Source organism: Coturnix japonica, chromosome Z (genome assembly GCF_054131305.1).
Source record: "Coturnix japonica strain WE chromosome Z, WE-NBRP24, whole genome shotgun sequence".
NCBI classification, from domain to species: domain Eukaryota; kingdom Metazoa; phylum Chordata; class Aves; order Galliformes; family Phasianidae; genus Coturnix; species Coturnix japonica.
In genome coordinates, this window is record NC_140702.1 from 47,135,778 (window position 1) to 47,160,223 (window position 24,446).

General features: G+C 36.3%; 1 protein-coding gene across 11 annotated transcripts in view; it reads right to left on the reverse strand.

Moving 5' to 3' along the window:
* UHRF2 (ubiquitin like with PHD and ring finger domains 2) overlaps window positions 1-24,446 on the reverse strand; it is a 73,640-nt gene that overhangs the window by 16,091 nt on the left and 33,103 nt on the right. For all 11 annotated transcript variants that reach the window (XR_014939206.1, XR_014939205.1, XM_015848969.3 and 8 more), the window contains 2 exons: window positions 9,400-9,509; window positions 4,060-4,246 (listed from right to left, as the gene is read on the reverse strand). Coding sequence is in view for 9 of the 11 variants with exons in the window: in XM_015848969.3 (XP_015704455.2) it covers window positions 4,060-4,246; window positions 9,400-9,509 (297 nt within the window). In the remaining 2 variants the exon portion in view is untranslated. The remainder of the gene's footprint in view (window positions 1-4,059; window positions 4,247-9,399; window positions 9,510-24,446) is intronic.

Consider the following 24,446-nt stretch of genomic DNA (forward strand, 5'->3'; position numbering starts at 1 on the left):
ATAGGGTATTTCAATATTTTTTGAAGGTAGAGTGTTAGAGGCAATACATTTCTCTATTCTTTCTCACATGATGCGTGAGACGTCCCATGATTCCTGTATTGTCTCTTCATTCCGTCCTCTCTTGTTCGGACCATGTAAAGAAGATAGCCAAGATTAGAGTATGCTGCTGACCAGTGGTTATGGTGGTTTGTATGTCCTGCCACTCTACCCTTATTTTCTGCTTCTACAGACCTACATTTCATTACAGACAGCTAAATGTGAAACAGAGCCAAGAAACCCTGTAATGTGTAGACAGACAGACACACATACATGCTCAATCCTACCCCACAGTGCCTAAGTGATATATAGCACTGGAACTCATTCCAATTAACACAAAGTCAACCTGGTAGGAAAGAAGGAGATAGCAGTATGTAGTGACTGCAGCACAGAGAGAAAAGCAGTACTCTGGTCCTGTTACTGTTTCTAAAAACATTTTCATCCCATTCCAAGAATGGCAGTGAAAAGGCAACTGTCCATGTTTCTAGCTGCTATAGGCTGACTTTGGCACATATGCCTTAGAGGAAGAAACCTGACCCTAACAGCATTGATAACCTAATTTAGATGACTACCACTACCACCATCACTACCACTACTACTGCTACTGCTATTACTGTTTTGAATTTATTAACGAACTTTTGCATTTGGTAATGAACGGGAGAGCTAATGATCAACATCCACAGGAACAGCCTTCACTATTAAAAGTGTCAAACCATTAAGGTAACAAAATTATACTGAAAAGAAGTAACAAAACAAATAATTCAAAATGCTGCATTGCTCTGTCACTAGAGCTCCAAATGATATTATAGTTGTTTGAATAAAAGCATGCAGTAGCCACCTTCAAAAAAGGAACATTTGCCCTGTGAGACCAGGCTGAGAGAGCTGGGGCCTGTTCAGCCTGGAAAGGAGAAGGCTCTGTGGAAACCTGATTGTGGCAGTTCAATATCTAAAGGGGAGCTGTAAGAAAGAAAGGAAAGACTCTTTAGCAGAGTCTGTTGTGACAGGACAAAGGGAAACTGTTTCAAACTGTAAGACAGAAGTTTTAAACTGGACATAAGGAGAAAGTTTTTTACAATAAGGGTAGTGAAGCAGTGTAACAGAATGCCAAAAGAGGTGGTGGATGCCCCGTTCCTGGAGACACTCAAGGTCAGGTTTTATGGGTGTTGAAACAACCTGATCTACCTGTAGGTGTCCCTGTTCACTGCAGGGAGTTGGACTATACAACCTTTAAGGGTCTCTTCCAACTCAAACAACTGTGTGTGATTATGTGTGATAATGTAAGTTCACAAGTTTAACAATGACATTCCTTGCTTCAGGATAGGGTAACCGCACTACCTACATACTCTTTAAAATGAAGTTTGTATGGAATACTAAATAGTGTATAGCATCAGTGCTAAACTGATAGCCCCCCTCTCTGAAAAAGAACCTTATAATCATTTTCCAAAGCATAGGTTTAATACACCACAGGTAGTTTGCCAATTTTTTCCACTTCTGAAGTAAACTGGATTAAGCACGATGTCAAGAATCACACAGCCATCACCCTTTACTAGCATGAAAGAATATTAAATGATCTTTAAGGTCCCTTCCAAACCAAGCCATTCTATGATTCCAAGAAGTTGTGAGGACACAGACACTCTCTTCGATAGGAGATAGTGTCTTGTGAAGTGTAAACAACTTCTACTGAACCAGTCATTAAGACTGCAGAGGGCTGGTATCACTAAGTATCTCAAAATTAACAGTAAACGAGACAATGTCTTCCTATCAGTACCACTCCTACCCAGCAATTTAATTCACAGATGCAGCAATTTATTTACTTAAACAAATCTTTATGTTTCTATTGTTACAAAGCAAACAAAAAACAGTTAAAATGCTTGATAGCCCTCTTGCAAGATATTTCATATGAATACCATAATATTTTACACTATATGAAATAAAGTTCAACTACTATGGAAATACATAATCTATTTGCAAGCAATGTTAGCAAAAGGGTCTAAACCTGCACTTAACCCATAATCTGAGAGATTATAAAGGCCATACTGTCTGTCAATTCAGTTTCTCTATGGTCATATGGTCATCTACAGAAGAGCTCATGTTCTATATGGAAAAAAAACTATGCTATTTAGTTATGGTCATGCTATTGGAAGACAGTAGGGAGATCTGAAAAGTAATTGCAACACTGAAAAAATGTGAATTCTTCAAACTATTTTTTGTAACAGCCTGAAGTAGTTAGGAAGAGACACTAGTGGCTGGTGATACTTCAGCATTAGTAAACCATGTAATAAGTGCCTGTGCATTCAAAGATGCAGGAAGAACTACTGAGAATAAATTGTTCTCAGAGTAGAACAAATGGTTTGGAGGTTTTGTGGGAGGGGGGTTATATACATTTGAAGCATAATTTATTTATTTTTTAATCAGAAACTTTATCATGACTAAATACTTCTGTAGTTCTGGATAAGAACACATGGAATGAACATTATGTATGAAATGAAAACAAGAACTTCTCTTCTGCTATGTCCAAAGTTAAGCACTATTAGGTAAGAAAAGTGTTTAAGGACTGCAGTAAATAAATACAAAAAAGCCAACTGCGTGTTGAGAACAGTTTCCGATACATGACATCAACTCATTAATGCTGGCAATTAGTAGGAAGCAAGGAGATATCATGCATAGACAATCAATCTGCCTGACGGTAGCAAACTTGGAGACACTTAGGATTAATATGCTGCATAATAAACACTGCTGCATAAACACACTGTCATTTTGCATATGAAAGAAGTGGAAAGTGCACAGGCAATACTGAAATAAATGCTATTTTTAGTTCCAACAGCCTGTACACATTTCCAACGGGTATTGAATATATTTTTAGATAGTGTTTCAAGCCAGCAATTCCTCTAAGAAACAGCAAATACAATCCTTCTCAATGAAGCAATTTCATAGGAAAAAGATACAATAATATCTGTGAGGCCAAACATATGCACTGATAAACACATACCAGTGTTAGTGCTCTCGATTGCTTAATCACACATCAGCATAAACACTGAAGCAGCTCCTTAGAAGTGCAGTGCCATAGAAAACAGGCACAACATTAGACACTTACCAATACACAAACCTACTTGGAACGTGGCATCCACTACAGTATAATAAATTGAGATATGTATTTCCAGAGAATGTTGAAACTTCCACACCACTCAATGGATTTTTTAGCTGAAGCATACAGTTCCTCAAAGATTAATCACAAGGCCCAAATACATTCCATAAAATGTTATCTGTTGACATCTTAGACATTTAATGATGTCTACATCATGGAAAACTTTATTAGAATGAAGTTCTATTTAGCAGTCATTTATAAAGGATTAGCATCTCATCTAAACCACAGACAGGTTAAAAATATGAATAATGTAAATTGTGGATAGCTAATAAAGACAAAAAATGGTACAGCCCAAGATAACTGGCTGTTACTGGCTCCACGCAGACTAACTTCAAAATACAAATATCTTGATTTGCAATGTGAGATGGCTTAGTTTTCCTGCTGTCTGAGAAAGGGACAGTAGAAATGGAGAATAGCAAGCTTGTAGATCTCCTACAGCAGGAGAAAGGAATGGGGTAGCGGCAATCAGAAGATAGAGGAATGGCACAGGGTCAGTAACAGGATTAGAGGATGAAGAGAAAGAGAAAGGTGAGGAAACTGAGTTGTTCAATAAAGAATTTGAACAACGTTAAAAGACAAGGGAACAACAACTGCAGATAAATACAATCAGGTCAGGCAATATAATAATGATCAAAACAAATAAAATTATCGTATCAGTTTTTTAAACCCAGTAATGACAATTAATGCTTACTACTAATCCTTTATGAATGATTTTTTAAAAAAAATATCTTGACAGAAAACATATTTATATTAAGTGGACAGGTGAAAAACAGAATTATAAATATTTTTCAGTTCTGTCCCTCACGAGGTGCAAATAACAAAGAGGTACCTGGTGCAGAATGGTAACATAGATAAGTAAATCATCCTTGTATATTTACCAGTCCTCATCTTCTGGTATCTTGCTTAAGGGAGGGTTCAGGCAGTATATATGATAAGCCATATTACATTCATCACACAGGAGTTGCATGTGAGCATCCTGTTTTCCACCACACAAATAACACGAACAAAACCGGCATTCCTTATCTGGATCAGCCCTACAGTGCTTGCACTCAGGGCCACTTTTTCCTGTCAAAAACAAAGAAAAAGTCAAATGCCATGTATCCTAGATAACAGTATTACTGTAGCGATAGGAAGTGATTCTTTCTGCACTTGAACACCATCCTCTTGAAAATGAATTCTTTCCACATAATTACTTTCATTTCACTATACAGGCTAAAGAGATGTCTTCTTTGTATAAACAAGCAGTGTTGAGAATGCCCAAAGAGCTTCTCTTTTATTTCTCTACCCACAGGCCCATTGTGCCTCAGCACCCCCAAGATGCCACCTGCATACTCTCCCTACAGATAAAACTTTGCACAATCTTTCAATGGAGGATTCTTAACCATAGCCATGCAGAATCTGCAACTAGGTAACTGGTAACAACCAAATAAAGAAGAAAAAAACAAAAAAAACCCCTACAATCTAGAACAGCTGTTTTCCCCTTAAAACTAAGTATAGAACTGCACAGAAGAATCAACTGTCTAAGTTTATAAGCACCCTAAAATCGTCAGTTGTTCACAATAGCAGTTTAATTAACACACAAAAAAAGGATTACTTCCTGTTTCAGCTCCCTTGGAAATTTGGACTCAAGAGCTTACATGAAAAAAAAAACACCAAACATCAGCATTGATTTTCCAAAAGATGGAAAAAATGCTTTTATAGAACAGAAAATTATTTAGTAGCCTAAAACAGATGTGAAAGAGCACAGAGAAGAAACTCTGAATACAAATAGGAAAACTTACAAGATTCACAAGAACAAAACAAAAAAATTTAAACAAATGGGAAGTCCAGAGAAATGAAAGACGCCACAATAAAACTCGATCAGTGCTGAAGCAATTCTTCACTAAAATAAATAAATAAATAAAATAAAAAAATCATAGAATTATAGAACATACTCAGTTGGAAGGGAACCACAAGGATAATCAAGTCTTCACATGCTCATATACATGTTCTGCGTGAAAAGCCTCCAGAAATGCCATGGAAGTGAATTTGAGCTTAAACTAGCTCAGTACAATAACTGAGTACTTCCAAGCTGGTCCGGAAATATTTCTTTATCTAAAAGAAGTGCTTTTGAATCAGAAGGCAAGGAAGACTAGAAGGCTATTTGGGAGTTGAGATCTTGCAGTAGGAATCCAGACAACTGAAAATAATTCAGAAATATTTTTCTGAAAGTTTAGAATATACAAAAATAGAAAGAGTTACTACCAAACTTTCTTCATCCATTTTCGGAAGTCGTCAACTTGAACATCTGGCCCTCTGGCCCTAGTACAACATTCTATAATTTCATCCTCTTGAACAGACAGACCGTTCAGCTGAAGCTTTGAGAGGTAGCTGTAGGCTGTCAGAAATACTATAAAGTAGGAAGAACAGACTTTCCTTTCCAAAAAAAACAAACCAAAAAAACACAACAACTGTAATTTTACATTTTAACTACTGATAATGGCCTTCATTTTGCAAGAGTACTTCAACATGTACTCTCTTGCTGTAATCTAAATGGAAAATCTCAATGCAAACTTGGAAAGGGGAATAGGGAAGACTAGGCTAGCACGTGTACTTTCGTTTACAATTCATGAAGAAAAAATTAACCATGAAGCTGAAATAGCTGAATATCATCACTTAAGTTTTCTCAGACAAACTATCTGAGAAACTTCTGAATTGTTTTTATACTGAAGGACTTCTGTCTTCTTGACACACTCTTATTGGAGATTAGAATTTTTAAACTCATGGGTATCTCCCCCATAGCGTTCTTTAACTCATTATAAGGCAACACTATTCAAAGACAAGTTTTCATCTTCTCTTAGCTTTATTTCTTCTTTTTATTCACCATTAGCTATTGTTTAAGGTGATACCTTTAGAAACTGGAAAGCCTATTAGTTCACTGTAAGTTAGTTTGCTTGCATAACATAAGTCACAAACATAAATCCTTCTTTTAAGAGCTGATTCCTGAATAGAAAAAAGATGGTCAATTTGCCAGAAGAGTTCTGGATACTTTTACATCTTTCCTAAACATATAAAGAACAAAGGAATAACCATGGGCTCATGGAAATATCATTCTTCTCTTATTTGGGAAAAATCCAATCTCACATCATAATAGACATTACAGAAAATGTGATCAACATGAACAGGATAACAGAGTAAAAATTCTGTGGAGAAAAGCTCTAAACTGAAAGTCCTATCAGAAAGGGGGAATTTGAATGCTAAATGTTGTTTTGTATCAGCAATCCCTCTGGATGATCTTGAGCAATACTTTTAAAAAATGGAAGGAGCACACCTACCCACAATTTTTAAGAGAAAAAAACAGAAAAGTTGAAAAACTTGAATGACTGAAAATGAAAAATTACCAGCTACAGACAGAACACCAGTGAGATACCACGGAAAATTTGATGAGCAAATTTGTAAGGCCAACAGCGCTGGCTCTTTAGCAACCTCAGTGGCAGATCAGATACACTTAAAAAGCATCTCAGAGAAAGAAAGCATCTGAAGAGTAATGAACCAATCTGCACATGGGTGTACCTGTGGTATTTCTGGAAGAGCTAGGCAAAACTCATTGATCTTTCCAAGCTGCCAATATCAATTCAAAACAAGGTTGATGTAACCCCAGGTAAACTGCCTCCCCTTTGAAAAATCATGGAACTAATGGCTGAGCTCTCCCTACAGAAACACTCTACCTTATCTGACAAACATTAGACAAAAAGAAAAACACAAAACCTTTCTTTATCTGTATCTTTGCACTGTGAGTTGTCTAGGCTTACAAAATTTACTCTGTTTTCCATTACAAAACTAGTTTTTTAGGTCAAAGATTAGCAACAATCTTAAAATAAATCAATAAATAAGCAAGCAGAGGTTGACATATTTATTCAGCTCAACAATACCTGAAGGTTTTTGACATTCACCAATATACATACGAAACTCAAACTGTCATTTTTATTACCAGACTAATTTCTCACATTTTTTGCTATAATCATGTTCATTGCTGAAATACACTGAATATGCACGGCCATATTGAGACAGGCCTGTTCATCCCTACCAGCATAGTACACTTGGGTTATACACATTATTTTGTGTTCTCTTGTTTTACAAGAAGAGTTATCCCATGTTTATTTTACTCATATTGACTGTAATGGAAATAATGCAGGTTGATATCCAGCTTTTAAATCCATTTTACCTGGAAACATTTGGTATTTATTAACAAGTATGTAACTTCTTTATTTTCTAATAGGTTTTAGCTATGACATTTCTCCTGTACTGCAGAATTTAGACTCCCATTCAATAACTGCAGATTACTGCCTTGTATTTAAATGCAACAGCTAAACTTATACTGACACACCATATACATTTTTTCCTGATTGATGTGCACAGAGCCCAAGTAAAATACAACCACCGACAAACAATTTTCCTGCGCTGTTTATCCAGCTGAGTAGTTATTCTAATTTATAGAAAGGACACAGACAGCAGCTTCACATAAGCAAAAATACAGTAAGTGCACTTTCTGATTGTGTTGACAACAATCTCATGGAGCACTTAAGGCCACTTAATTTCACCTGCTATTGGTGGAACAAAATCATACCATTTTTCATAGCATACATATAAGATGAAACAGCTATGCATACAGATATATGCATACCTATTCAAAATTCTTAAATACAAATTAGGACTAGGGAAGTACAGCTGAGAGGCAAAGACTGTACTATGAGCTTACAGCTCAACAGATGTGCACTGTGCATAAGTGAGCAATGACAAGACAGCTTACTACAAAAAGCAGAATCACATGAACAGAAAAGGAAAGGGCAATGATGAAAGTGATAATAAAGAGCTTGAATTCGAGGCAATAAAAACAACAGTCAGCACAAGAAACAGAATTCACAATGAATAAATACCTACATAGGACTCAAATGGTCCTACTAAGCCAATTTTGTATAATCAGCAATACAGTAATTACTCATTTCCTTAACACACAAACACATTCCAAAATTAATTCATTAAACAGAATATGCATGGGAAGAACTAAAAGAAGAATTCAATCTTTTTACAAGTTTCATAAGTAATTATACTTGCAAAATAAGTAAATGTGTTAATGTAAAGCAGTATGTTTAAAATTTCTCATGATATAATTTATAAGAACAAATACATGTTGTTAGACATTTCAAAATCCCTTTGATTTTACTAACAAGATGAACACGTTTTTTGTTTTGTTTTGTTTTTCTGGTTTCTTTGGGTTTGTTTTTTTTTTTTTTGTGAGCAACCTGAGTAAAGGAACTCACAATAATAAGAAAAGAGTTGTGGAAAAACTCACAGAATTAATATTTACACTTTCAGAGCACCACTACAAATGGAATGTGCTTTCTAAAAAAAAATATTGTTTCTTCACATGCCTGCAAATAAGCAGCAAGCAGACTAGTTCTTCTGCATTTGTAGCTACCTGCAAAAGCTCAGAGAAACACCTGGAGTCTATCTCTAAAATGTTATGTGTCTACTTTATTTTTTAACTCAGAAACATCTACTAGTAAAGCTGGAGATCAGTCTCTCAGTCTCATCATTGTGAATAGTGAGATTTTAACATGCCTAACTGGAATATATTTTTAAACTTTGGACAAAATATCATATCACTTTTTATATATGCTACCATCAACTCCTTCCTTTGGTTGTGGGAAGAAAGGGGAAATAAAACACAGTTATTTTTAGAAGGTTATGCTGGGCGAAATAAACATTCAAATATTAATTATCTGATTCCTTTCACAGTACTAATAGCTTTGACGTACAGTCTTTTATTTTTTTAAAAACATAATTCTTATGTAATGGCAGGGTTAAAGAGTAGTATCACAGACCAGTTCTGTCTTTGGCATTTATTGATATATTAGAAGTCTGAATGATATTTCAATTGTCTTAGAAATTCTGGTGACCCCAGCAATTGTTTAGCAACTTTATCATTATGAACTCATTCTACACAGCTTGTTTGGAATGCTCCGATTTCCCTGCTCATGACTCACACAACAAAGATGTTAAAAGTCAACTTACAGTAAACAAAGTTTTAGAACAGAAAAAGAATTTCGTTACTGCTTTCCTGCATGTGGAAATATTTACTATTATTTTTGCATTCCAGTTCTCATTTTTAAAGAAACATCATTCAATTACTCAGTTTTTAATGTCTATTCAAATAGTTAAAAAAAAGAAACACATACTTTTGAAATCTCCATCACCAAATGTCAGTGGGTAAGCTCCTGGCTTTTCAATCTTGTACATTTCCTCTACAAAAAGGATTTTACAATCATTTATTGTGTCTTCTGGGCCTCTGAAAAATAAAAAGCACATTCAATTTACTTTCTCAAATCTAGATTCAGTAATTTATGAATCCTAAGCAATGGGAAAAATCTTATTGGTTTTTTTTTTTTTTTTTTAATCAATGCTGATTCAATTCGCACAAAATATTCTGCATAATACACATACTCATTACACTGACATGAACAAAAGACTAGCTCAATACCCTCAGATTACCTGGCTGCCACATCACAAAATGTAACGGAGTACAACCTTGTTGACAGCCATCCATAAGCCATCTATGCAGTTCTACCTCCACAACCACAAACTGTTTTGTTGTCTGAATGCAGCCAACCAGTAAAAAATCATATCCTCTTAAATACAGCATAGTAAACATTTTAATGAAAATATATTGTTAGAAATAAACCAAGACTGTGTCTTAAGATACACAATAACAGATGCTTCTTGGAACGTGTAGAGTTCTGTAACTGTAAACTAATAGAAAGATTCAAAAGACTTCTAAAATATTTTGGAAAACTAAAATTCAGTCCTGCAATAGTGAATTTTATCTAACAAGAGTAATAATTCCAATGACAGAATTCAGTGCAGAGTCCCCGCAACAGGCAAATGATTTATGACACCATAGAGTAAAGGTGTTCACTTGCTCCCAGTAAACTCACCAGGATTCTAATCCAAATATAAATGCAGTGGGAAAGAAAGCATTATACAGATCCAACACTTTCCAAATGAAAAGGAACAAGAACCACAACAAACTATTGCACTGTACACAGTTTGGTATTTCAAATAGATTAGGCAAGATTCTGCTAACCAAAGCTAAAGTTCACTGTGTCATTACGCAGAAATAATGAAAACAAATAATTAAAGATAATCATTAAATATTGACAATGCTCCAAGCACAGGCAATCAGTTATGTTTCTTTCAAATAATTAGACTACATAAGCGACTGAGAATACGTCTGAAGAATTACAAATTTTCTAAGCCTTACTTATAGGGTATTTGTAGGAAATATTCACAGAGATGATATAAAAATCCTTCTGAAGACAGCCAGGTGGCGTATTCCTACTAAAAGATCTTAGTTGGAGAACTACATCTGGCTATAGACAGGTAAGGAAACACTATTATTGTCCACAGTAAGTAAGGTTAACCATAATAACAGAACATCTCCAAGACTGCCAGACGGGTAGTCTGGTGTATGGGAGCAGTTAGAATGTGATCAGATTCACAGCTCTAAATGTGTGGGGGAGCATGTTTACTACTGCTAAAAGCAGTATGGGAAAGAAATTTATATACGTATCTACCCACAAAAAACACGAACCTAGTTAAAGTAAATCCATCTAAATCTTACAACTGTTTCTGCCTGTTTATTACTGATGCCTCAGAGTGGTTTTTACTATCAAAGCAGACATAAAGCCTTCATATCCTCCTACGTTCAAAGCAGTTCCAGACAAATGAAACAGCCAATGGAAATGTAAGTTAAGATGCTCCATTAAAAAGTTATTTGTCTGTTAATAGTTTGTGGTAACTTGAATTTTGGACTTGACTTGCCCAAATATTTTGCTTGAGGGTGTGCCTTTGCTCCTTCAGTAAGACCACAGTTCTTAGAAAAGAGGCCATCTCTGTGAAGAAAGAAAGGCTTTGCTCTCTCCCTCATCTCATTGTCTGCTCCCACCACTTCCCTTGTGCTGACACCAGTTCCTGGACTCTGCCACATGCTGGCATAACTGAGGCAGAAGAAAAGTAAGCCAGAGAAAAACCCACAAGCAACAAAACCCTTTTTGGTGGCCTTGAGCTCTGCAGTGGTTTAGATCTCCAAGCAGCTAGAGTTTGAGAGGACTTTGATGGTGTCTTGATTCACTATAACTGCCTTTTACACTTACCAACATTTTGGCATCTGTTTTTATTTCGACCCTTTCAATTCCTTTCAGTGTTTGGAGGGAAGCAATTCCCATTGTTAGCCATATGCATGAGCAACAAATGCTAGCAAATTTCAGAGTTCAGGAATATTTCAACAGTACATACAAACGCTACATCAATGCAAATACATCACTGTGACAGAGAACAGTTTGTTCCTGTGACTAAGAAAATAAGGTAGTTTAAGATAATTTTCTTTTGCACACTAGGTGGCATTACTTAAAGCAGTTCAATACACTATGGGAAACATCCTTCACATTTATCTACATTTCTATACAGTGCAGTGAACACAGGAAGGCTAATTTCCTGCACCTCAATCAGGACAAGACTGTATGGTCCAACTAATCACAGTAGAAGGCTGGACTCCAGTTTCTGTTGGAGCCTGAAGGCACTGCAAAGTGTGCCACATTCTGTGAATTATTATAGCACTTAAATTCCTTCAGCTGTCACCACATCTGCAGATCTGCTTGAGCAAACTCTCCAGCTTTGGTTTAAAATGAACTATTTATCTAGAAAATCCTCCCTGGAGCATGTAAAAGAGTACTTCTAAGAATGACTACCCCTTTAAAAAGTCTGTGGGGATCAGTACAACACTTCAGGGAAAGGGAGAGTTGAAACTCCTCTCCAATAGCATGCAGAATCCCTTTGGATTATCTAGGACACAACCACAACTTCACAATCAAAAAATTATGCATTTAGATATAGAGAGGAAAAATTGTACCCAATCGTGGTCAGAAACACAAATACAACAACAAATACAGATGGAGCTTCTAAGAACTTCACAGTTTCCCTGCTTATTCTTTGTACCCCGGAGGGCAGTTTCTTAACTAACATACACATTTTATCAGTCCCAGATTGTTTAAAAAACAAAAACAAAACAAAACAGCACACCACTACCATAAAAGAAAAATCTACAAAAAAAAAAACAACAAACCAACACATATGCACAGAAATGAAAAATAAAAATAAAATAAACCAGCAGCTCTTCTGCTTCTTTTCAATGCTATAAACCTAATTACGCTAAGACATTTCTTATCTATACCACTGCTTGCTTTGCTTGTTTGCCTAGCTATCCAGCTTGAATCCTTTAATTCCTATTTCAAATATAACATGTAAGCCGTGAATGCATTTTAAAACCAAAACACATAATTATGTCTTATTTCTCCTAAATAACATGAAATGTTATGTTCAACAAACCACAGGTACAGATTCAAATATCTGTATGCTTACAAAGAAAAAGAAGCATACCTTAAAATTTAAGCATACCTGTGTGGTGAAGTAACATAAAGTTGAATAATATGTTGGATATTAGTCAGAGTGCAACTACAGATGTACCTACAGAAAACTTGAAGCATAAGGCACAAAATAAGTTACAATCTTGTTAAGAAATGGTACTCTCAGGCTCAATGTAAAACAAAACATAGGTGCTATGAATATGACTCTCATGCAGAGACAGCCTTAAATTCTACTACACTTCAGAAAAAAAAAAAAAATCAATATACTTTCAGAGCATACTTTTCCTATTGTTACATCTTGTTCATCTTTATTATTTGCTCGTCTCCAGTACTCTATAGCTGTTATAAGCAAAACAGACAATAGAAAAGACATAAAACATCAGTTTCCCGTCTCTATATTGTCTTATTGTTTACAACTGCTTTACTTTAGTTTACCTTCTTTCCTTGCAGCATTCTCTCTAGAAATCTTAAAAGTAGTGGTTTTTTTTGTTTTTTGTTTTAATTCATCATATGTAAATCTCTGCACACAGCTTTTAAAAAAGAAGGAAGGTGGAAGAACACCAGAAAGGTGTTACTAGGACAGTAATCTCTGGAAGCTCATGCTGTTGCTATCTGTATCTGTAGGGAACAAGCCAAACCTGAGTTCTGTAGAATATTTACCAGGAGTAAATTCCACAGACATCAATTAAAGTATGAAAATTACTTTTAACTACACTGATTAATACACTTTTTTCTTCAGAAAGGCCAGTAAGAGATTTATAAATTGGTTGAACAACATGAGTACACCAAAAGGTTCTATAATACAAAGTTCCATAAAACGCAAAGTAAAGGGTTTAATCACCAACATCATTACTGAAAGTTACACCTATACCATGTTAAACTCAAAGTGTTGAAGCTCATCATACTTTTTTTTCCCCTGTAATTAGCAAAATATAGAACTGTATTTATATTCTACATCTAGGAAGGCACATGCAAAATAGTGCAAAAAATGTTTAAACTACCCAGTGGTTTGTTTGGTTGCACCGCGCCATATATACACAATTAAAAAAACAAACAGGATGTTAACAGTCTGAACAAATCTTAAAGGGCAAAAAAATCTCTTCAGAAAACACCCATTAGACCAAGTTTTCACTAAAATGTATCTAGTACTTGAACTAGAGAAAACATGGTATTTTCTACTATGAATAAGGTAGATATCAAACGAAAACTATCAGAAGTTTTAGGCAAGGGTAGAATGTTCTAATAAATACCACAGTGGCAGAACTAGAGAGGAAGTTCAGATATCATTGTGGCATCTGACAGCTTTCAGGTTTAGCCTTACCAAAGCTGAAAAGCTCAGTTCAGGTAGTTGTTCTTAAGACTAATTCTGTCAAACAACATGCACAATAACTTCAGTGATCAGACCACGCATAACTTATCTTTAAAATATGATTATCTAGCAAAACTGCGATTCCATTATTCTGTGAAGCATATACAAGAAACATTCTGACACCTTTCAAACAAGAAAGACACCTTTCTAAAGTTCTTCACCTTAGCACAGTAAAAATGGGATGTAAAAAATCTTGTTATACATTAAGCATAGTAAATGAGATTGCACTTCAATTTCATGTAAGTAAACTAAATCATTTAAAGAAATTAAATCCGAAACCATAGCCAAACAAACCCTGCAATACAGCAGAATTCCTAACATAAGATTTCCTTTTTGACAAATTAACCATAGTCACAAAGGAATCTTCAACGGAACATTCTTACTCCCCCTTTTCCCCCCCTCCATGTTTCCTTTTGTTTAGACTTTCAGGTTGCAAAGCACAATATACATGTGAAACCACAGTTGACTAGAAGCACATTATGTGAGCATAATCCTGGATATTTCAAAGGTCAGTTTTCAAGAAAGCAAAAGGTGCTAGAAGACAGTTACCACACCGTGAATACTCTATCAGTTCTTACAGCTTGAGAGATTTACTTAAAATTGCCAGACCTCTCACTGAAATTTTCTGGCTTTATAACTTTTATGATTTTTTATTACCATAGTGAAATTAGGGGAAAAAAAAAAAAAAAAGGAAAAAAAACAACATGCACTGTCAAAGTCAAAATTCAAACTTGAATAAAAATGGTATTAGTAAAAACTGAGTTCCTAAGCAGAGCACATGAACAGTGTTTAACAGTCATTATTTTAAAAGCATTATGAGTACATTAAAATCATTAGGCTAAGGAATTGGGTATGTGCCATTAAAATACACAGTCTCTATGGAAATTTACTCTTGACAATCCAAAAGACCTCTGCCATTCACTTTAATGTATTTATTTAGTCACTATCAACCAAAATAATGTTTCAGAAATTAATACAAATATAAGAAACAGAATTTATATTTCAGAAGATGTTAAACTGAAAATATTTATTTCCAATATAAAATATTTATTTCCAATATAAAATATTGCAATATTGGAGCAAAAATATTGCACTGGAACAGGCTGCCCAGGGAGCAGACCCACCTGGATGCCCACCTGGGCAGCCTGCTGTAGGGGGCCTTCTTTGCAGGGTGGCTGGACTCAATGATTCCTAGAAGGTCCTTCCAATCCCTACAATTCTGTGATTGCAATGTAAAAATCATCACTGCCTTCTTTACATTTCAACATAACCATAACTTTGGTTAGCGTGCAAACACAAAATATTTGCATAATTAAATAAAGGCTAAAACATACCCACACAATTACAGCGCTCACCAGACATGAATAAAGATTTGATTTTAAACAAGCTTCTTTAAGATGACTAACTAGTAACTTTCCACATAAAGACTGCATATTGCAGTGATAATTTTACCAGATTGTGCAAAGGTAACAAAATTACAAAGAAGCCGTTTTATTTTGCACTAAGTACAAAAACCACAGTATTATTATTATTATTCCAGAGCATTCTACCATGAAAATATAAATGCACAGCTACAAAATAGAGTAGTATTAGCTGTACTTTTTGTTCAACTTTATTTATTAATATTATATGTGCCACTATTATGGCTCATACATACATACACACAGGACAATATTTCAGGATTAGCAGAAGACCTTACTATTAGAAATGTTATGACCTAATAGGAATAAATAATGTAAAATGAAGTAAAGCAAAGCAAAACAGAACATTCATTACCCCACCTCCCTCCCTACTACTCAACTTTCATGTTCACAATGTGAATACATACATAAGCCAGCCAGGAAATTACTTTTTAACATTAGAAATAAGAACAATGCTTCTTGCATTTATAAAACAGTATGTTATAGGTCGTTACATGGAAGAGAAGCTTTGTTTGCACGGACTATCCTTTTTCATTAGTTTGGGATCTGTAAAGTAGGTGAATATTAGAACAATAGACATAAACATCGTATCTGTAATGCATGAAAGCACTGGCCTTAAAGGATAGGAAGTCGCATTTGTAAATCCTCATAATCTGTTTACCAGAGTAGTTCAGGAGCATGACTGCACTAAGCCACAAAACCTACCGAGAACAGAGGAAAAGGCGGCGCACCAGAGCTGAGGACCTGTCCATGGTGCTGCACAAAGGTTCCCAGCTCGGAAAAGGGCAAAGAACTCGACATTGGTTACAACACACCACTCTTGTTACCAGTCAAATTGTCACCACAGATTCTATTGCCACGTGAAAACATGCAGCTGACAGAACATTTATAAAGTACCGTGAAAACAAACAAACAAACAAAAGGATTTGTTGAAGATATGAAAGGATGGAAATCCAAAGGCTTCATGTGCTTTATTACAGGACATGACCCCCCATGGATTTAGCCCAGTTCTCCATTTGTCTGGGCTGAATCACAAGGCACAACACAAAGCAAAGACAGCTCACAACATCATTCCAGGGTTCTGGACCAAACAAGTTCTTTTATCTTATGAAGAGGCAGAGTCAAAATTAGAGTCAACACTTACTAGAAGAAATTAAAAGACTTGACTAAGATTTTGTTTTCCTTCATTCCTGAGAGTAGACACAGCCATAACATGAGACCAATTTGTGTACACAGTTAAACTGAGAGTCTCAGTTCAGAAAGAAAGACAAGAAGCACTGCCATTAATACTAAAACATCCCATCAGGATAAAAGGCCTTTCAGAAAGTAAACAATAACAAATAAATAATATTGAAAATGCATGGGCAGTAACAAAAGTACTACAAGTAAATAAATAAATAAAGCACCTGAAAAGAGAAAGAAAGAGAGATAGAGAAAGAGAGAAAAAGAAACAGGAAGGTAAAAGAGGAAGGGAAGAAGGAAGGAAGGGTGAAAGAGATGGTGGCAAACTGAAGGTACACAAAACTGTAAGAATTAAAAAACAAACAAACAAACAAACAAAAAACCCACAAATATTGATCTAAAGGTAAATGAGAACTACTTGTGGACAAATCCAAATTTCCAGCCTTCAAAATCAATAATTAATTATTCTTGTGCTTTGTATGTAAATGACAGCATTAGTGTAAGGAAAAAAAGTAAAATAAATTTTTTTAAAAAATGACATCTAGTGATGTTCCCACTCAAAACATGACAAATTTCCTATCACCTAGAGCTCCTGAAAGCCAGAAAGTATGCACACTGACAGAAATTCATAATTAATCTGGCATTTAGAGGGTCATTTATTATGGAAGGTCCTCATTTTTCCCACTGCTCAACTTTCTTTACACAAATTAAATCAGGTAATTGTGCCACGATGGCAAATTCCATTACACACAATATTAAACCCATCATTTAAGTGCCTAGTGGCTACTGAATAATGGCAGTATAGCATTTCTAGTTCTTCTGCTTATGTTCGGAATTGGTGATCATAGCATTATTACTCATTTCTAGGCAAGTATGTAACTTCTGGGTAAAACCATTGAGATCCCTTCAACAAACAAGTGAGGAGGCTGTGAATGGGGTAGGCAAGCAAACAATGTGGTATGATCATCAGGAACACAGCAATTAACAAATCAAGGCTGAAGTGCAATCACTTCAAGGGTAGATACCGAAAGAAGAAAATGCCAGCAGACTAGTCTCATGGAGAAAGCTCTTTTGCCCTTCCTGCGAAATCAGCACACTTGGGTGCCTCCTTGAAAATGACTGTATGCTAATGCACACAGCATGCGGAACAAACAAGGAAAATTACAAAAGCCTGTGTAATTATCACATAGTTACAATCTCACTGAGAAGATGGAAGCATGGTGGAATTACTCCTGTGACTGGAGTGCTGTGATGAACAGATACACACTCTTCAGGGAAGGGCAGGCTAGAAAGGAAGGGAAGGAAGATGAACCTTATGTGATAACAGGTCAGTAGGCAGTTGAGAGCTCATGGGTCAAGATTAGCAGACAGAACAACATGGACAATGCTGCAGTGAGTGCCTGCTATGTACCTAGGAAGTGAGAGTAAACATTTGAGGCTTTCTTAGGCAGAGAGAAGTACCACATCCACAGGGTCTGAACTTCAAGCACTCGGATATGACAACACAGTGGAACACATGCAACCTAAGACATTTCTGGAGTGTACTGACAACTTCAGCACAGGTGATCAAGGAGATGTGTCTAGGGCTGAAGATAAACAGATGTGAAAGTAAAGGCCAGCTTTGGCAACAGTGATGATGATTCGACACAGGATCCTTAGAGCAGAGTAACTTAAATGAGGCAGTATTGGATTCTGGAGAGCACAGTATGACCTCTTCAAATATGTGCTTGGAAAAATCTTACAAGATGCAGCTCTTGATATTCAAGGATCATATTCTGCAAGCTCAAGAAAGGTTCACCACCACATACAGGAAATTAAAGACATCACTGATGATCAAGGAGCTAAAGTCACACATAGAAAGAAAGTAGTTAAGAAGTGGAGGAAGAAGGATAGCTAACCTACAGAAGTAGAGAGTTGCTGTCCAGTTGCATAGGGGTAGAGCTGGGAAAACCAAGGTCCACTTCATGCTGAATCTCACAAGGAATATGAAGGGCAACAAGGAAATACTCTACCAGTATAAAAATGGCAAACACTACAGAAAAAGCAAGCTCTGAGCTAAATATGAAGTTAATGGTCATGGGAGAGGAGAATGGGAGGGAAGGCAAATGTACCCAGTGCCTTCTTTACCTCAGTGTTTATTAGGAAGACCAGCCTTCAGAAATTCCAGATGTTTGGGATCAGTGGGAACACCTAGAACAAAGATGACTTCATGTCAATGGAGGCTTAGGTTATGGAGCACTTAAACTGGACATAGTTTAGCCTTTGGAATCTAATAGGTTGCACATGCAAGCTCTGAGAGAGCTGCTTTTTGTCTGTGTAAGGCCACTTTTGGTCATCTTTGAAAGGTTGTGACAATCAGTGTTCCTGCAAACCAGAAGAGAATAAATGCCACTCATCTTGAAAAAAGATCTGCTGACAGGCTGGTGAACCTCACCTCCATCCCTAGGAAGTTAGAGGAGCAAATAACACTGGAAATCACTTCCAGATTTAAGGACAAGAAGGTGAAGCACCAATTTTCAAAGGGGAAATCATGTTTACCTAGCATGGTGTTCTGCAGTGACATGCCTGGAGGATGACAGGAGAGCAGCCAGCTGGAAGCTAGTCACTACTGATCTACCCCAGTCATTGATACTGAGCCAGCATTGAAGAATGATGCAAACAGTGCATTCTCAGCAAGCTCATATATAATACAAAACCAGGAACGGCTGATACACCAAACAAGTATCCTGCCCTTCAGAGGGACCTAAGCAAGGTAAGAGGCATAAAGAAATTTCATTATGTTCAGCATAGAGAAATATGCAGCGCTTGCATCCACGGAGCACTTCTTATCACAATAAAGCTGGCTTTTCATTAGCTGGCTGGAGAACAGCTTAGCAGAGTAGGACGTTGCAGTTCTGGTAGAAAGATGATCATAAGCCAGCAATGGGACTTAGTAAGCCAATAAAGTCAATAGCCTTCCGGGCTGCCTAAGGAAGAGCATTGCCAACACAAAGAAGGCTTCTTTTCTTCTTTTTTTTATTTTTTTTTCAATATATACAGCCCTAGGCTCCTCAGTGTAAGTTACTGGAAAGACTCCAGAGAAGAGTCAGTCACAGAGATGTTAAAAGGACTGGAGCATTTTTGACATCAGAATGTTTAGCCTGCAGGAAAGAAGGCTTATTCATAGATGGCTCTTAATCATGTGTATACATTTTTATAAGGAGCACATATAGAATGGAGAGCCAGATTCTTTACACTAGTACCTACTGTCAGGACAAAAGCAATTGGCACAAAGAAAAACACATTAAAATCATACAATATCAAGAGGCCTTTTCTGCCCTTAATTAGTATTAAGTGTATGCATATATTTCAGTACAATCCCTTTTTCAATTATTTTTCATACTGATTTTCCCAATATTGTGGTCCCCTTTTCCTCAGCGAGAAGACAGAGTTAAGTCGCAAAATGCTCCTAAAAAATCACCTCCCAAGAAGTAAGTAAAAAGACTGTGGTTCCAAGTCCACATGTTTATTAGAAAAAGGACAACATTACAAATACTGAAGATGCTTTTATCTTATGGTAATGAAACAAGAATATTCTAACTTTTAACACTTCCTACTTAAGAATGATTTTTCTCTTTTTAAATAATGTTTTAACCAGTTTACCTCACTTGTTGTGATTTAAGTCCATCATCTCTAGTCCACTGGACATGTACCTTTGGGATCCCCAAACCACCTACCAAGACCCACAGATTCTTCCCAGCAGTTGCTTCTCAGCCAGTCCAGTTTTAACCTGTATATCAGCAGGAGGCTCTGCCTTTGCAGGTCCAGGAGGACCCTGCATTTATCCTTGCTGAATTTTGTATGGCTCTTCCTCATGCCTACCAGGTCTCTCAGACTTGCAGTACAATCTTCAACTGCATCCAGCAGGCTCCAACAATTTGGTGTCTCCAACGATGAGATTGAGAGTGCATGGTTTTGCCTATGCCAAGTCACTGTACAGTAGGAACATCTGTGGTTCTTCACTTAGCAGGTAGTGTACAACTCATTAACCACTGCTCTCTGAGATTGGTCTTTCTAAAAACCCATCATCTGGTTGTCCATGCACCCTGATAGCGTCACCCTAATTTGGATAAAAATATTGTGGAACACGGCTGAATGACTTGCTAATGCTAAAGTTCATTACATCTGTTGTTTTCCCCTAAGACGTGGAGCTTACTCATTCAATAATGAAGGCAGTGAAGCTCTTAAGTCCACCTTGGCTACTTCAAATGTCAAGCACTTCCAATGAAACCATCCTATAGTTTTCCACAGACTGAAGTGAGGTTGACCATCTCGTAATTCCATGTAGGCATTCTTTTGTCCCCTTCCCACTAAAAAGGGCCTTACCTGATTTTCAGCAAGACTTTTCAAAGATACTATAGAGCAATAGCACTAAAGCACCAGACAGTTCCTTTGGCATCCCCAGATGCAACCCATCTAGTTCCATGGATTTGCACAGGTCATGTTCTAGCAAGTGATGCTTGACTTAGTCCTAATCCACTGCTGGTAGCTCATCTTGAACAATTTTACTAGGCAGAGCAGTCAGAAACATCTTGTTGGTGAAAACAGAGACAATGAAGGCAGTATCTGCTGTTACTGAAACATACGTCCTGTTTACAAAACACATCCATACTTCCTTACTCAGCTTTCTACTACCAAGGCAGTTGTAAAAGCTTTTTGTGATGCCACAGATATCCCTTGCAAGTGTTAACTCTAGATAAGCATTTGTTCATGTAATATCTTTATATGTTCAAAGTCCTCAGTTACAGCAGTTTTCTGAAAGAAATCGATGTTTTCTCTATTAGAGAGCCTGTACTCTGGTACTCCTTCCTCATTTTCACCAGGAACCTGATATATTTAATGAGTGTTATAGCCAAGGCTACCATTAATCATCTTATCTCCAGACACTTCTGATAACAAACAGCAGATCCAGCTGTGTATCATTCAGTTGACCCATCCACTATCTGTAAAATGTAGTTTTCTGACATTATCCAGAAATTCTCTACTGCTTACTTTCTGCTGTGCTGACCTGCCAGCAGTGTCAGGGATTTTAAATCCCTCTTCTGAAGTGGTACCTTGTCATTCAGAGAATGTTAAATGAGGCTTTGTCGTCTTCCTCAGCCTGATCAGGTCAATTACCACAAAACTGTCATCCTTTTTGACCTTTAATCCTGACTAACAGGCTCTCAGCCACTGTTATCACACTGAACAGCTCCTCATATATACAATATTTACATACATGCACTTGAGATGAGGTAGTGCTCTTTAGCACTACCAACATCACTCTTACTCCCACACCCTGTGCCCTCTGCTTTCCATGTACATACCAATACCCTTTAAAGATTGGGTCATAAACCCTCTTCAGTACCTCAGACACTACTCACCAGGTTTGTCAGCCTGTTGGTGTAGATGCTTTCATTCCATTTGGGGATAAAAAACTTTCAGGTAAAGATGGGATTCCAAGTATGTGTCCCATGGTATCAAAAGTCAAATCTCTGGCTAGTTGCACAAATAGTGTTGGAATACATTGATTCACAGGATATGCCTACTCCTTTCAATTAAGAAGATTTGTCCTTCAAACACTTTTTCCCTTTACCATGAGTACTGAGAAGTCCCTACAAACACCTGTGTTAATTCACAGAAGTCTCTTCTTTAGGAGACAGCCAGTTGCACTGAAGTCATAAGTAGGAGAGGGAAGAGTGAGACATTTGTTCACTCTTTCAAAGCTTAGTCATTTACAAGAAATACGCCGTTTTTATGTCTGTGCAAGAAACCTGCCAGGAAGTTCTTAGCAAGCACCTTATTACCAGGATACCTATTGATACCTCATGACAGCTATTCTGAAAAAACAGCTCTAAATAGATTTTGTCAATAATCTACACATAAGCAACAGAATGTAATCCAAGATCAACAACCTTAATCAAAGATATCAAATTTAACAAATAAAACAGCAAATTATTTTGGGTAGAGAATCACGCCATGAAGTGACAAACCATACATAATGGAACTGCAGATCTAAATAAGAAAAAATTGATATCAGCAACTATACTACTGGCAATCTACCAGATATGACAACTACTGTGACATGTTGATTATCATAATACATAATAAGAAGGATAGAAAAATAACAGTAACATACTTCGTGAGCATTAAAAAAAAGAGGTGCAACTGCCAATAACCTTTCTTTATTATTAATTTTGGACACAAAATTATATCATCCAGGAGAGCGTGCAATGCTTGTTTCACTGTTAGTCCACTGTTCTGAAATATGTTTAAGTTCTGTACATCTGTGAAGCCAGAAAAAAACAAGTACTATGACTTCAAAACCAGAAATTAAATATAAACAGTAAAGAAAATGTTTGAAAATAGAACAAGGAGTTGAAACAGTGCAGGAGCTGTTAACTACACAGGTGGCATAAAATATTCAAAAACAGTGGCACATACTGCAAATTGAACTCAAATCAGTTCTGAAGTACATGCAGAACATTCTGACCTGTAAGTGCACAGTCAAGGAAGACTCATGCTCCCAGGTCTAGTTGTGGAAGACAAAGAGCCACAGTTTCCCAGGTATTTCTATCTAAGATGCATTCAGCCCAGTTTGGATAGGTCTCAAGCATCCTATAATTACAAATGCTAGTTGCAATGCAGATACAGTACAAATGAAAACGATTATTTTTTTAAACCTTTGGTAATACTTTTTTTGGTCTCACTTCTTTTTAATAATGTTCTCTAATACCTATCTGTTTCCCAAAACATGAACTAATGATGACAAACTGTACAGGACATTTCCTTTAGGTTATGAATGAGACATGACTGTAAGTAATACCCAAGAAATATGAATGTCAACAAAGTACAGTAAAGAACAAGTATTCATAGTATGTCCTAGCACCTCCAAAGCAGTAACACCAACAGTACATGTTCTTGTTACTTCCTGCCACTGTACCAACAGCTTCATGAAATCTTTGTCACAAGCAACCAACATTAATATATTAAATCTTAAACAATTTTGTACAAAACAGTTTTGTTTTTTTTTTTGTTTTTGTTTTTTATAAAGAGCCCCTTTTAACATAATACCAGAAATAAGGGAGAAAAGGTCACGGCTGTGGAATACATCTGAAGTATCTCTAAGATCACTGCCTCTACTTTAGTACCTACTGAAGGTTCTTCTTAAGTAGTGCATAAATAATTAGCCACTAGCATATCATCAATTCATGATTAAAATATATTCACAAAGAATTTGTATCAGATTAGACCTTTATTTAAAGTAATTACTAATGTTAAGTACTAAAGGCAATGTTATATTAACAATATCAAAACCAGTAAGACTGATTCTTAATTCACACACCAACATACCCAAAATCTAAATTGAGTAAAGATTATCAATACCAATACTAGGACATTTACCTTGTATGTTTACTTTTAAACGAGAGGACCTACAGTTAGTTGAAAGGAACCCTTTAGGTAAGACAGGTGATAAGGAACTATTCCTTGACGAATTGTAGAAATGATACAAATTGCAAATACTTTCTGCAGTTTGCAGAAAATAAGTTTGATTAGTTTCATATACAATCCATCAAAATTTAAGTACACTCTTGTTCAGGAAGATTCACAAGGTTGAGACTCTATTTAGAAATGGACTTAAGTTCATCACTTTACAAATAAAGTATTTGTTAACTGATTCTTTCTCTCATTTTGAGGGGACAGAGAAATGTCAGTACAATGAGGAACCCCATAGTACTTTATCCATAATGACCATCTTCAAATTTGAAGATAACTATCATTTTAGATTTTTAAAAGGCTATTATGTCAAGATC